The sequence below is a fragment of the Clinocottus analis genome, unplaced genomic scaffold (assembly GCF_023055335.1).
Source record: "Clinocottus analis isolate CAN_PGR_092001 unplaced genomic scaffold, fCliAna1.0.p SCAF_24, whole genome shotgun sequence".
In the NCBI taxonomy this organism is placed as follows: domain Eukaryota; kingdom Metazoa; phylum Chordata; class Actinopteri; order Perciformes; family Cottidae; genus Clinocottus; species Clinocottus analis.
The window spans coordinates 3,165,206-3,179,146 of record NW_027175976.1 but is presented as its reverse complement, the minus strand read 5'-3'; the positions used below and the strand labels follow the sequence as shown (position 1 = coordinate 3,179,146).

Genomic DNA, 13,941 nt, shown 5'->3' with positions numbered 1-13,941 from the left:
TGCAGCACCCACCCCACGCATTCAGTTTCTGACCTCACTATTTTCCATGAATTTTCGTTTCTTCCTCCCACATTTCGCCAACCTGATTATAGTTCTGACTCCCACCGGCTCAGGAGGTTCAGATGAGGATGGAGAGGATGAACTTCATGCATAGAGCCTCAGCATCAGCAACAGTAGAGGCACTACGGACTCTAATGAGGAGGCTGAGCTTTGTGTGCTTCTGTGATTTACAGCCACACAAACTGTTTATTTTGGCCTGGAAAGTGAGCAAAAGATTAGACGTCACGAAATCTTTCAGAATGAAGACAAAAGACATACAATGGTGATATATTTTGATTTAAATGAATAAAGAGTCTGATTTCCACAGGAAGCCAGTGTAAATAGACCAAGAATCTCTTTGAAGCTTTGGTCAAAATCTCGACTGCAGCATTTTGAACCCCTTTTATGAAGACGGCATGAAATAAAAAGCGTGAATAATCACCTCCTTCTCAGCTTGAGACACAATGGGTTCACACTTAGCAATATTTCTTTGCCGGGAAAAAACAGAAAAGAGTCAAACACTTCCTCCGCTGGTCCAGAGTCAGTGTCTGGTCAAAAGAGGCAGCGAGGTTTCTGACAGATTTAACTGATGAAGAGAATGAACCAAAGACCAGCAGTGGCGTACATAATGAAAAGGATCCATCTAGTTTTGTAATATTATTTTGGTCGATCATGGAACAATTCTATAACACATCAACATTTTTTCATCCAAAATCGGCAACCTGTCCGAGGAGATCCAAACTGAAATGGTACAAAAAATAAACATTGGTAATGGCAACCTAATGTGCTGGGAAAAACAACTTAATTGTATTTCCTATGTCTCTGTCCTTGCCCATTTATGTGGGTTAGAGCCAGAGACTATGGCATTATGACTGCATTAGCTCAACCAATGGCTTTATGCTGGCGTTAAATTGGAATCCCCCAAGCGTTTATCGTCCCATTAACCAGAGCCTTATTAGGTTACCTGCCACCTAAAAAGCACCAAAATCACATTGGATTTTGTACGACGGGTCATTCTATTGGACCTGACATCTTCCAGGGCTCGATATGATTTAATTAAGGTTATTATCATGACCTGACGCGACTACAGATGGCAGTATTTGTTATCACAGACCATTGTACAACCTCCCCGTCTCTGCATTGAGTTCGGCTAATTACTTGACAATTTTCACATCGCAGTGTGACGAGGCTGGTCGTCACTGTCGCACTGTTGGGAGTGAAAGAGCTATTGACCGCAAATGGGCTTCCATTATGTGTCTGTTTTCCATGAAAGGATTGGCAGTAATAACCCTTCTTTTTTTTTGCCAATCCATGTGGATGGACATTTCTTCTGTCAGCGGCTCAGATCTTCAGCTTCATGGATTTAAAGCCGTGACGTTTTGTATTGTGCTCGAGCCGAATACTGCCATGTTGATAACTAATTAATCAAAGTTTGTTTTAGTTTCTTTAATCCCTGCATGATTTCACGGCACCCTGTACATTTTAGATTGTAAATGATATAAGTAATGATGATAGTCATGAATATAAATGCAATTTGTGAATAATATTTAATCCCTCTAGTAAAAACTGTGCTTTTAATTCAGAACAAAAATCTTGTTAAGCAACAAAATCTAAAGAAATCTCATCTGAAAGAATGCTTTTCGATGCCGAAGCTTTGTACATGAGGGTGAAAATGAAACGCCCCCCGGTTCTCGTCCAAACACGCCAACCCCTCCGACATGCTGGAGCATCCACCGCTATCGAGCTGTACCACTCGCCGTGCGTGGCTGTTAATGTGTTATGATACTGTAGAGGCCCTAATGCGCAAAAATGTTCCATCTCTTCATCGCGAAGCAAATTAAAAGCCTTTCTGTTAGGACTGCAATCAATATCATAATAACAGTATGAACATGGCGAAGGCCTCGATGACCTCACTAATCTATCTCATTAGTGCTTAATGTTTTGATAGCGGATGCTTTTCCTCAGACATCTTGCAAATATGTTTTGAATTCATGGCTTTTCAAGCTCTCTTTTTTTTGTTTATTCCAAGTACATTACTTAAGGAAACACTTTTCTGATGTGAGCTCAGTATAAAAGCCTTGAAAACTATCATTACACAGACCCATGCAGGGACACCACAGGCACAGCCGCAATCACATCGCACCTAAAGAACACCCTCTGTGGTGTTATATCAGTACCATATTTACATTCTTGCTGCACCTACCATTAACATGAGTACTGACAAATCAGTCACAAAAATATCTTCATGATTGGTGTCTTGCTGTGTAATGGGCAAAATGTCGTTTTCAGTACATTTCTTCTTCCTGTCAATCAGCTGTCAGCTACAGGAAAAACTACAGTTATGAAATAAAAGGTTTTCGCATGATTACTCACCTGATATATACGTCATTTTAAAACTCAGAGGCTACAGCACTTTGTTGTGTAGCGTGTCAGCGTGCTAACATTTGCTTTGCTTTCGTGTTGAGTCTAAAGTGTGAGTGCGTGTGTGTTTGTAGCAGCGCTGTGTGTGTGTGTGTGTGTGTGTGTGTGTGTGTGTGTGTGTGTGTGTGTGTTCAGCTTGTCTGTGAATAAATGCTACAATGCCTTGAGACCCAAGCTAAGTTTCTGCCTTGCTGATTAAAGGGAATGGGGTTAGCTTTGTAGCTAGCAGCAGCCCATGTGAGCTGACATTTAGGGTTTCATGCTCCTTTTTGAACTTGATGATATTGATAGCATTATTCAACCATTACTCATATTGGCACTTGGCATAAACCGGCGACATCTAGCGGCTCTTCGAGCTGATTTGGCTCTAAATATAGTGGGAAACAGTGGGATTTATCCTTTTGGGACCATGAATGTCTGCACAAAGTTTCACCTCAAACTACCTGTTAAAAAGTGTGGCTACAAAAAAGCAGCATATATGAATGCAAGATAGATATGCTAAATAGGGCGAAAACATTCAGAAAAGATGATCAGTCAGTTTAGTAGAGCGGATTATTTGCTCGTCTATTTTATAAACACAAAATGTCTGTTGCAGGAGTTGAGAAGTAATCACTTCTCAATGCAAAACGCAGAATTAACCACCTGTTGAAGCGGGCGGGTCATGCATTTAAAGATGCAATCAGCAGTCCTGTTACTCCTGTCCAAAAAGCTGAGGACCTCCATCCTCACTGCCACGAGGCTCGTTGCGTTACATGAAACCCCGACACAGGAGGTCCTGAATGGTCAATCATGGGGAGTGTTCAGTCTGATTTTCATGTTCCACACAACTTTTAATTTGGCAAAAACCTCATTGAAAAATGTCCCCGTGTTAAAGTGTTTGGTGTCTGTGTAAAGAATAAGGGGAAAGAATCCTGAAGGCTCGCGGTTTAAACAAAGTACCAAAGCAGCTGACGGTGGAAATAAACTGTTCCTGACCTTCGGTACAGGTGTGGTTGTGAGAAAAGACTCGCTGCTCCACAAAAAGAGGGGAACATTGTGCTTAGCGGCAGCTGTTTTCTTCCCCTTTTCTTTACGATGACTTATCTTCCCCAAACGCACTGTAGTGCAGTGGCGGGCCGTGGGTTTTCTACCTGTGCGTTCAGGGCCTCGGCTCTTGTCTGTGAGGAATCACACGTACAGAAAACCTTAGCAGGCCGTCACCGTGTAGTTTAACCCGCTTTTCTACCATCGAGAAACAGAGGTGACATCTGATTGGATAAGAAATCTAGTTAGCACATAATAAGGGCACACTATTTCATCATTTATAAAGCATTATTCTAACATAAATAATCATTAGTAACTCATTCATAAACAGTTTTGAATGTTCAATTAGTAAGCTTGGGTTTCATACTTTATAAATGATGGATTCCCTATTTATTAATGAAGTATTCAGGACTTATAGATGATTAATAAGATCATTTGTAAAGTGTTTGTAAATGATACAAAAAAAAATGCTGCTTCCCACTATGCTAGCTAGCCAGCTAGCATAGTGGAAATTTTGAACGCTAGCCCAGTTTTCATGACATCATTGTTCAAGTTTTAGGAACATGTTGGGACCGTTTCAGATTTAATAATAGTTGTGTATTGTGTAATTTCTTCTGACCTTTTGTAGGTCACGGTTTTGTTTTTTTGTTTACCGTGGGAGGTGCGGACCACCGTACTGCAGGTAGATAAGCGTGGTTTCCACATTTGAGGCAATGAGATAAGCTTATCTATCCTCATGAGGTAAATTGTAGTCTGTGCAGCCCTGAAATGCAACTTAAAAAAACTTGTTCCCCAAATGTTGTCACGTAACAGATATACAGATATTATTTAAATAGCGGAAAGGTAAATAACCATGGCTTTGTAGGCTTGCTGAAAAAGCTGGGGAACAAATTATCGTCCATAATAGCTGTACCATCACATTTCCCAACGCAAGAAAAGAGGAGAATTACAATTTTCAATTTGACCTCCAATCTCCGCTCACACGATATTGTTTTCAGCCGCACACGTCGCAGGACCTGGTTCACAGTAATGTGGCAGAATCGGAGGCTCGGAAACAGAGGAGGGTAGTTTGTATCCTCGTGGAAGAACATGTTGCTTCAGGGGGCTTTTAAAGGCATGACATATGAGTAACATTTTACAGCTATAAAGAAACACTGGTAATAATGATAACGCGTTGTGCAGTGAAGATAATGGCACAAACACACCAAGAGAAAGATGATTGCAATAATGTTTGCCATCTACTGTATATTAGTGTTTGAAAGAAAAACAACAAGTCATGTTTGTGATTGCTCCTCTTGGTTATCGATGGCTCAATGAGACTGTTTTACATAATTAAGTCTGGTTTCCACCACGGGGCTAAACAGCGCCTGCTAATTATCGCTGTCACTCTGTTTTCTTTCTCTGCTAAAATTGCATCAACTTGTCAAATGAGCCGAGCTTCATCTTTTCTTTCTTTCTTTTTTTTTTTAACACTGTGGTTAGCTCGCTGTCTTGGGCTTCCTCCTCCCAGCGAGGATCAGCATGTGAAATCCCGCCGTTATAACGTTTAGCTGGTCCAGGATCAGCGGCTCCGGCTTTTAACGAAGGGCAAGCAGGGTCATTGCACTCGTGAGCTCCACTCGACTCCTCCACCGGGGAAGTACTTTGTCACAGAAGTCTGTGAGAGATACGCAGCCTATGCTCTAAGACTAAAAAACATGTATCCAGCTAAAAATAAAACATTTTAATTTAGTTTTCCCTTAAATCAGCCTTCCCTTCTCACACCCAAGATGACCGTATCTTGCAGTAAAGGCCGCTCAGTTTGGTTAGCATCAAAATATAATTTCATTCAAGAGCACCCTTGAGACCAATCGACTTGAAATAGGTGAAATCATTCCACTGAAATAAAGATTTTTAAACTGAGTAATACATTAAATTACATGGAGACGAGTTATCTGTTCACCCGGGGTGTACTACAGCAGATACCAAGCAAACACGCTCTCAGTAATTGCTCCGTTGGTCTGCACTCCACTGAAAACGTCCTGTATGAATGTGTGTAAATCAGGTTTAAATCATGTGTACCGCTGCATGAATCTTTCCTGTATTCTTTGTCATTTCCAGACGGCTACCCACGAGACGAGATCATATACAAGTGGAGCCGGAACTCGGTGGAGACTTCGGACCAGAAATACTGGCGGCTTTACCAGTTTGACTTCATGGGGCTCAGGAACACCACGGACGTGCTCACGACAACAGCAGGTAGCATGGCCGGCGAGGAAAAAGCTCCACAGCGACTGATGATAACGTACAACTCGAATTAGCTCTTTTCACCTCCTCCCTACCTGTAGCGGAGGTCAAAGTTCACGTTTCAGCCGCAGACTAGCTTTCTGGAAATTGGGTTGCTGTTTAGCAGCCTTCAAAATACAAATCCCGAGCTGCTCGACTGCCTCGGTGCCCCGAGCTCTGCACAGGTTAACATTAGCACCATGCCCATGAATGTAATCATAGAAGTACAAGCTCAGAGCTCATAAGTATTCCCTCCGGGTGCAAGGGCAAATAGGTTTCTCTGCTGACATTAATCACCAAGATTAAAAAAGAAGTTTAATTATTCACTCCTTTCCTTCTCTTTTCCCATCCTTTCAGAGCGGTTATTAGGCCTTGTGTTGTTTTTGATGACTTAATTTAAGTGTGTTTGGGAGGCAGAGAGAAATGTTGTTGCTCCAACAGGTTGCCCCCTAATTTAACTGACGAATAGCACGGGGACGGACAAGTTCCTAATCCATTTTTAATGCTTAAACGTGGCAGATTCTAACGGCTTAATAAGCAGAGCATTATGAATGAGGGCGATGGAGAAAGAGCATGACGCAGCGATTGTTAACCCCTCTTAACCTTGTTTATGAGTTGCATAATCCTTCTAGTTTGTGCCATACGGTCTTTTGTCTTCGGAGCTCGGGTCTGCATAATGTGACCTAATTCAGCTTTCTAAGAGCCCAACCTCTTTGTTCATGAATATTCGAGGAACAGGAGTACTCTGCATGGTCGGGGAAGAGATAACAAGGAGTGGCATCAAATTATTAAGGAGCTCAGTGGAAATTAGTTGTACAGCTTCATTTTGAATGTGTTAAAGTGTGGTAGTGTTTGGGTACTCATGCACGACGTGTTCAAATCAAATATATATATTTATATATATGGGGTTTTTTAAGCCGACAAATCGGTTAAACTGTTCCAGCCATTGGGAAAACTCGTCAAGCATCCTGTTTAATCTAATGAGAAGTTGTATCTTTGTGTCTGATCACACCAGAGAAGAAAAAAAGTGACTGATGAGCATCCCGAGACACGTCGATGGTCTTTTAAACGACGTGTTTTCCTGGACTCCCGCTGCATCGTCAAAACACAGCCGAGCTCATTTTCTGCTGAGATGCTCAAAAGTAGCAGCAAACCTACACACCTACCTCACGCTGTTCGAGAAATTAGCAGTTTTCTCATTTATTACCTAGTTTCTCTTTCCTGTTTCACTTGCCGGCTCCATCTCCACACGCGTGATGATTAGATCCCCGGCTAAAAATACCTATCATTAATTTACATCATGACAAACTGTGAAAGTGCTGCGTTTCTCTTCCTCTCTTTATTTCCTTCTCTCGCCGTCTCCCAACTCCCCGGCTTTCTCCTCCGTCCCTCATAAACACATGAGAGCCGGGGCTGTTTTAATGAGGACGGAGTGGACAGATCCCCGGCCACGGCGCCACCGGGGACCTCCGCCACAAATCCTCCGTCGTTATCGATTCAGCGGCGCCGTCTTCAAAAGGCCCCGACGCGGAATCCCAAACACTTCAGTGCTTTGTTCGACTATCCCCTTCTCGAATTCCTCAAAAGCTTCAATTCTGCCCTTTTCGGCGGTTACGTTGCAGAAATGCTGATGTTCTTTTTTGTTCCTTTTAGCCCGAAAATTCTCCAAATGTCTGAGAATCTGTCATGAAATTGCTGCCGATCCTTCGCCTTGTTTTCCAATCATAGCTCAGCAACTGTAACTAGACTCTTGTCTGGTTGAAGACGTTCACGAGAGATGCTCCGTCATAGTGAAGTCCGTTTATTCGAGTCGGGGAAGGTCGCTCTCCAGCAACCAGCCAATGTTGTGTTAGCATGACGTTACATTTTTATTTGCCATACTTGCTCTGGTTTAAAGTTAATATTGTGTGTAGTGTAGCATATTTGGACCTTTCAGAATCAACTTTTTTGGCTATGTACATTTTCACATACATTGAATTTCACACCGAAATCTGCGCTTTGTACTTCTTTTCCTTTTTGAAGCCCTTTTTGAACAAACCCAAGGAGATAACGTTTCCCTAATTGGCTCGACACAGCTGATGAAAATCAATCTTGTCATCTCGGCCGACAAAATCAATCGTCGGCAAAAAAAAGAAGAGCGACCTGCTTTTGCCGAGCTCAGTCTGAAGTCAAGTAACCGTCCTTTCAAATGGGTCTCTGTGATAAATTGCACACGTTCCATGCGACTCGTGAGTAGTAGTGATAAATAGACTTAATTGGCCCCTAATGTATGTACAATGCATTCCTCCAGAATATAGTTCACACGTTCACATTAATCATTCGAGTACACACGTCCACGCAGACAAAAACAGGCTTTAAAACACAGGGTGAGTTCAACCTGAAGCCTCACCAGCGTCACTTAAACTATCATTTTACATAACCAGGTGCATTCATAACTATCCTACAGTGATGCTTTAGTTCACACAAATACAAACGTGTGGAAAGACCTCATGTCTTGTCGACGTTCCTGCCATTGTGTGTCAGTGTAGTGAGGACGTGAGCAGCCTCAGGAACAATGTTTCAAGTTGTCTTGATGGGACAGTTTCCCCTGCACAAAACTGAAATTCCTCGCTGCTTCCGAACAGGAAGTAGAGCCGACCGTATGGCTTGACAGAGCGTCGACAAAGAGTAGAGCGGGCTACTCTGAGTATTCTGCGGCCGTGCGTAAACAGAGCGGTTGTTGCTGTCCGAGCAGAATGTAAACACGGGGCTTGTTTGCTCGATGCACAGTCGGAGCACAGAAGTCGCCACACTGCAGTTAGAGATAGTCCATCTGGAAATTAACTTTTTTTAATAGCCTTTATACAGTCTTTGACGCAAGCTTAACATTATTATCCTACACACAAAATGACCTTTATCATCTTCTGTGCATTAAACTGTCAAATTAGACGATCTGTGCAGCGTGCAGAGTACTTCTGCTACCGTGCAGTTGTGTACAAAGAGAAGAAATTGTGTCTTTAAATAGTTTTTTTCCAATCCAACCTGCATTATGTTCCATCTTAACCCACTTTGGATTGCTTTAAAAGAACATGCAGTCGACTTGGACATAAACGGGTGCGTTGCGTAAAACTAGACTTTTTTATTTTGGTGATTATTTTATGCTGCGTACTGTGCGGTGATTAAGATTTCCTTTGTTGTGACATTAACCAGATAATTTGTGGTACTCTTTGTGATATACAGTTAATTAATGCTCTTTAGTACAAGATCAGATTACAGGCGTTCTTCCTTAACGGGCCACAGAAAGCTCTCTTTGGTCTTTTTTTAATAACATTTTCATATTCGCAACCATGGGGTTTACAGAAAAGATTCAACATGATTAAAGTGATTAAATGCACCTTAAATATTATTTCTATTTGCTCCTTCCACACATTTTTATTACCCGATACTATAACGCTAATTATCCTTTTAAGAGCTCTCTGGAAGAGGGTTGTGAAACAAGTTGCCCTTGAGCAAACAACATTAAAACGAATATAGGAATGTTGTTTTTAGTGGAAAATGTGTGATATCGTCAACACATATTCTGGCAAGTAGTACCTGCCCACACATGCACAATATAAATTGACTAATAAATGCTGTTGCATTATCAAGGGTTTAACTGCCGGACTTTGTTATAAAGACGTTGAAGTAACACATCACTGACCACAGTGATGTGTCAGAGTGAGCCAGTGATGTTGGAGCCCCACAGGGAACTGTTCTGTGCCCCTTCCTGTTCACCCTGTACACCAATGACTTCCAGTACAACATGGGGTCATGCCGTCTGCAGAAGTACTCTGATGACTCTGCAGTGGTCGGGTGTATTAAGGATGGACGGGAGGAGGAGTACAGGGCAGTAGTGAGTGACTTTGCGATCTTTTATTTATGATCCCAACCAGACAACGGTACGCCCTGTTGAGTCGTATTATGCATTTGAGGCACTCTGGAGCACATATCATACAAAGCTCAAAACAAGTGGAGTCTGTCACCCAGATAGAGCTGTCTCTCCATGATCAAGACCTCTCCTCTCCTTCCAGCCTATTGTTTGTAGTGGAGATATAGATATAGATATAGATATATATATAGATATAGATATAGATATATATAGATATACATACACACTTTAATCTGTAAGGTGACATTCTGAATAGTCGCTGCTATCTGCACACTGGACGGTTTGAATGATAATGACTTCTGAAAGTAAAAAAATCAATATAATCAATATAATAAATGGCAAACATGAAACTGCAGTGTGCAGATAACAGCGACGACGCTCCTCTGCACCAGTGTCGCCCCGACACGGCGCTCCTTTCGTTGCACCCGGTGATTAAAATGATTATTTCAGTTCTATGCAGAGTATGTATGAGGTGAGGCTCGGCTGCGAGCCGAGGACAAAAGGTCTTCTTCTACAGATGTTTTATTCAATCCCACATCCTTTTCATGGAAGTGGCGGCAGATTATGAAACGACATTCGACTGTAACATTTAAAGTGATGCTCGTCTGATGCGTCCAACTTTGTCAAGGTTACGGAAACAATGGCTTCTTAGTTATTAGTCAGACCTGTGAAGAAGCAGCAGAGTAAAGTCCGTCCCCATCCGTGTTTTTCCTTCTCCTCACATGGGTTGTATAGTTCCTCGTTCCTCCTCTTCCACTCTTTCTGCCCTCTGCTCCTCGCAATCTCATTCATTGTATTTTGTTTTTCCAGCTTTCCCGTCTTTCTTTCCCCCCCGACTGTCTGCTTTCGCATTTGATCCAGATTATTTAACTTTAAGCAATTAACTGATTTCAAACTGTCAAACACTTTTCTGATGTCTTTTTTTTTTAGGACCAAAAATAATGACTTTGACAAATTTCAGTGAAGTTTATCGGCTCTTCACTGCACAGAAACACTCTTGATAAAAGTAACTGTAGACCTTAGATCTTAGCACAACTTTGGACACTTAACTATTTTGATAGAAAAGTTTCTGAAAGGGTTTCACTAAACTCCACTGACACTAAGCAACTCTTTTTTCACATCTTTGTGTGTTCCTCGGGGGTCATTCCCTGGCCCCCGGCTGTTTCACAAGCGCTACACCTACATTCTGTTACGCAACACATATGTCTTCTCACAAAATCACAGCCTTTCTACTGAAGTGCAGGATATTAAGAATTGTGCAGTAAAATGTGGTTCTGGCCTCTGTTTTGATGAACAAGTTAAGAGCACGATGTGATGGAGCCTCCAGCTACGTATCAGACCTTTTAATTACTCGGTGTGCTGCTCCAGTGATCCTCAGGGCGGATGTGTTGTTCATGGTGGGATTAAAGAAAAGTGTAACTTAAAAAATAGCAGGGTCACCTTGCAATATACGCAATTTAAAATGTTTCCAAATTACAGCAGACTTGTGAGGCCAGTACACATAGTACACACAGTGGTACCTGAACTAATAGTGCATAAGCAAAGTGATTTTGTGGTTGCAGTAAAATTTAGTATACGTATATATACATACATATATGTGCATGTATAGTATAGCCTGGCATAAAGTGTAATATGAGGTGAAATGTAATGATATTGTAGAGATGTATAATATAAAGCAGAATATAAAATATACTAATATAGCATAAGCATAATATCGTGTAATAAATCACAATAATAATACTAGATACAGAATATTAAAAGATCAATTGTATATATATTTGGTGTGCAATAATTGCAAATCAAAACAAACCGGAACAAAGGAGCGGGCGCGTAATCTGAGCCTCCTGCGTGTGTGCCAGACGGTTGTGTGTGTGTGTGTGTGTGTGTGAGATATTGTGCTGGCTGGTCAGAGCGACCGGGACAGTCTGTTGCTTGTAATGCTGTCGTGCCGTCTGATGGCACTGGGCACACATGAGCGCCTGAAGCTCCTGGGTGGGACAATCCGCTGGCTGGATGAATCACGCTGATTCATCCAGAGAGGAACACGCTTTCATGGCAATGCATCCAATACTTGTTGAGATATCAGGCTGTGTTTTAGTGGTGGGCCGGCCAACACGGTCATCTCTTAGCGTGGTTAAACCCCGTCTCCTCTCCTCTTCCCGGCAGGTGAATATGTGGTGATGAGCGTGTACTTTGACCTCAGCAGAAGAATGGGCTACTTCACCATCCAGACCTACATCCCCTGTATTCTGACTGTGGTCCTCTCCTGGGTCTCCTTCTGGATCAAGAGCGACGCCACGCCTGCCAGGACGGCCTTAGGTACACACTGTACTTCACATGAAAGGGGCTCATAGTCATTTGTATTGTTTCCTCTTAACAGCCGCCAATTAGCAAGACTAATTTCTTTCCATCTATTGCTGGTAGGGAGTAGTGTTGATGTACAATACTTTGCTTTAATTTGAGTGATGGGAACACTTCCACCAGATAATACTCATTCAAGCTGTGCCTGAGTCTAATATGAGGAAAATGAATCGGAAGTTGGTGGCAGGATTTAAGGCTTTTTTTGATAATTCACATTCAATCTGAGATTTAGACCGCTTGATAGCAAAAGCAATAATCTCTTTTTGATTGGTTACTGCAATATTATAACTCGGCCTTTGTCGCCGTAGTTATTACCGACAAAAGCAATCATATTACTGGAATACTTTCACGTCACTCAACGTGGTTGTGGAGTGAGAGAACAAAAACCTATAATTCAGTCTGTTATACTGTACATCAGCCATTCATAAATTAATATGCATGTTTCACCTTCAGCTGTTCATGAAGCCTAATTTGAAATGTCTCGGTGTTATTATCATTTCATCCTTTGTTGTAGTTTTAATCTTATTTTCTTTGCATGAGTTGATATTTATTTTGAATTATTTTCCTCCCCCGCTGCATGTCTACCATTTATCTTGTTTGCTTTCCTGTGGATGATGATGTTGTGCTGGCTAGAGGTCTTCTGTTTAAGGGGGAACTCAAGGTAAGTGTCTGGCAAGTTCATGTCCATGACAGCAATACAGAACCTATACACTGTATGTCCAATTTTTAACACAGGATTAAACTAAAATACATGAAATTAGTTTAAAGTGAGGGGAAAAATGTGAAGACCAAAGGGTAATAGTAATAACTTCCTGAAAGAGGCATTTTGATCACATTATTGTCATATTTACTTGAAAAAAGAGTGAAATATTGATACTTTAAAATATTCCAAAAAGTGAAAAAAAAATGCTGCAAAACTACTAGCAAGGCAAGACTTTCCAAGGAGAGACAATAAAGGTATAATGTGATGAACAGCTCACCTTGAAGGGTGGAGGATCACGACGCTGGAGGTTGTGGGTTTGAATCTCATGAGGATCATCTTGTTTTAAGGTGTGTTTCACGGTCCCTCTTGTTTCACTGGTTCAATGTCATTCACTAATGAGCTACATGGGACTTCAAAATGCTATAGCATGCCTTTTTTTTCACTTTTGGGAATATTTAAAAATATCACTATTTCAGTTTTTTCATGTAAATATGACAATAACGTGATCAAAATGCCTCTCTCCTGAAGCATATTTACATAAAAAAAGAGTGAAATTAATACTTTAAAATATTGCAAAAAGTGAAAAAAAAGGTCACACTATAGTATGTACTTCAACATGCAGTTGAAGTATTTCAGCACATATCTACAGTTTTTATCGAGCATTTGATGAAGGTACAAGGAGGAAGGTCTACTTCCTGTCCAGGCTGCATAGGAAAAAAAGGCTCATTGCATCACGGTTATAGCTGTTAGCAGCTTGCTGCTACGGATGTTGTTTGATATAATATCACTCTGCTCACAATGTGTGCCAGTCTCTCTGTCTGGCTGCTTACCTAAAAAAAAAGTCAAGGCTTACAGTACGTGGGTGGCGGTGTGATACATGACCAAAGGCAGTGAAAAGCTTGTGATCTCCCTCAAACAGGTAGCGCAGAGAAGCTGGCTGTCCCAGGCCTGATAAACATCCACATTCAGCTCAACAGAAAGTCATTTCGCCTTTCTTCTCGAGCACATTGCCCCTCGTTTTCAGATCGGCCTGAGACCTGATTCCTAGGCTGAAAGGCAGAGAGGAGAGATAAGAGGGGAACAAAACAAGAGTGTTAAGTGAAAAGCTCTGGCATGCAGCGGCAGGCGAAAAACGTCAGGAGGAGGATCGGTCGGAAATGCGGAGAGGTTGAAGTCCAAGTAAAAAGGCAGGTGGTGCCGTAACCTCCACCCAACCCCTCAA

At 41.7% G+C, this 13,941-nt stretch overlaps 2 protein-coding genes across 4 annotated transcripts in view; one reads left to right on the top strand and one right to left on the bottom strand.

Moving 5' to 3' along the window:
- cfap221 (cilia and flagella associated protein 221) overlaps positions 1–13,941 on the bottom strand; it is a 78,025-nt gene that overhangs the window by 3,719 nt on the left and 60,365 nt on the right. The gene's annotated exons all lie outside the window — the stretch shown is intronic.
- The window catches only part of LOC137793893 (gamma-aminobutyric acid receptor subunit gamma-3-like), a 64,937-nt gene that overhangs the window by 42,592 nt on the left and 8,404 nt on the right, over positions 1–13,941 (top strand). For 2 of the 3 annotated variants that reach the window (XM_068590314.1, XM_068590315.1), the window contains 3 exons: positions 5,584–5,721; positions 11,822–11,974; positions 12,650–12,677. In XM_068590314.1, coding sequence (XP_068446415.1) covers positions 5,584–5,721; positions 11,822–11,974; positions 12,650–12,677 — 319 coding nt within the window. The remainder of the gene's footprint in view (positions 1–5,583; positions 5,722–11,821; positions 11,975–12,649; positions 12,678–13,941) is intronic. The other variant, XM_068590313.1, reaches the window with a different exon arrangement.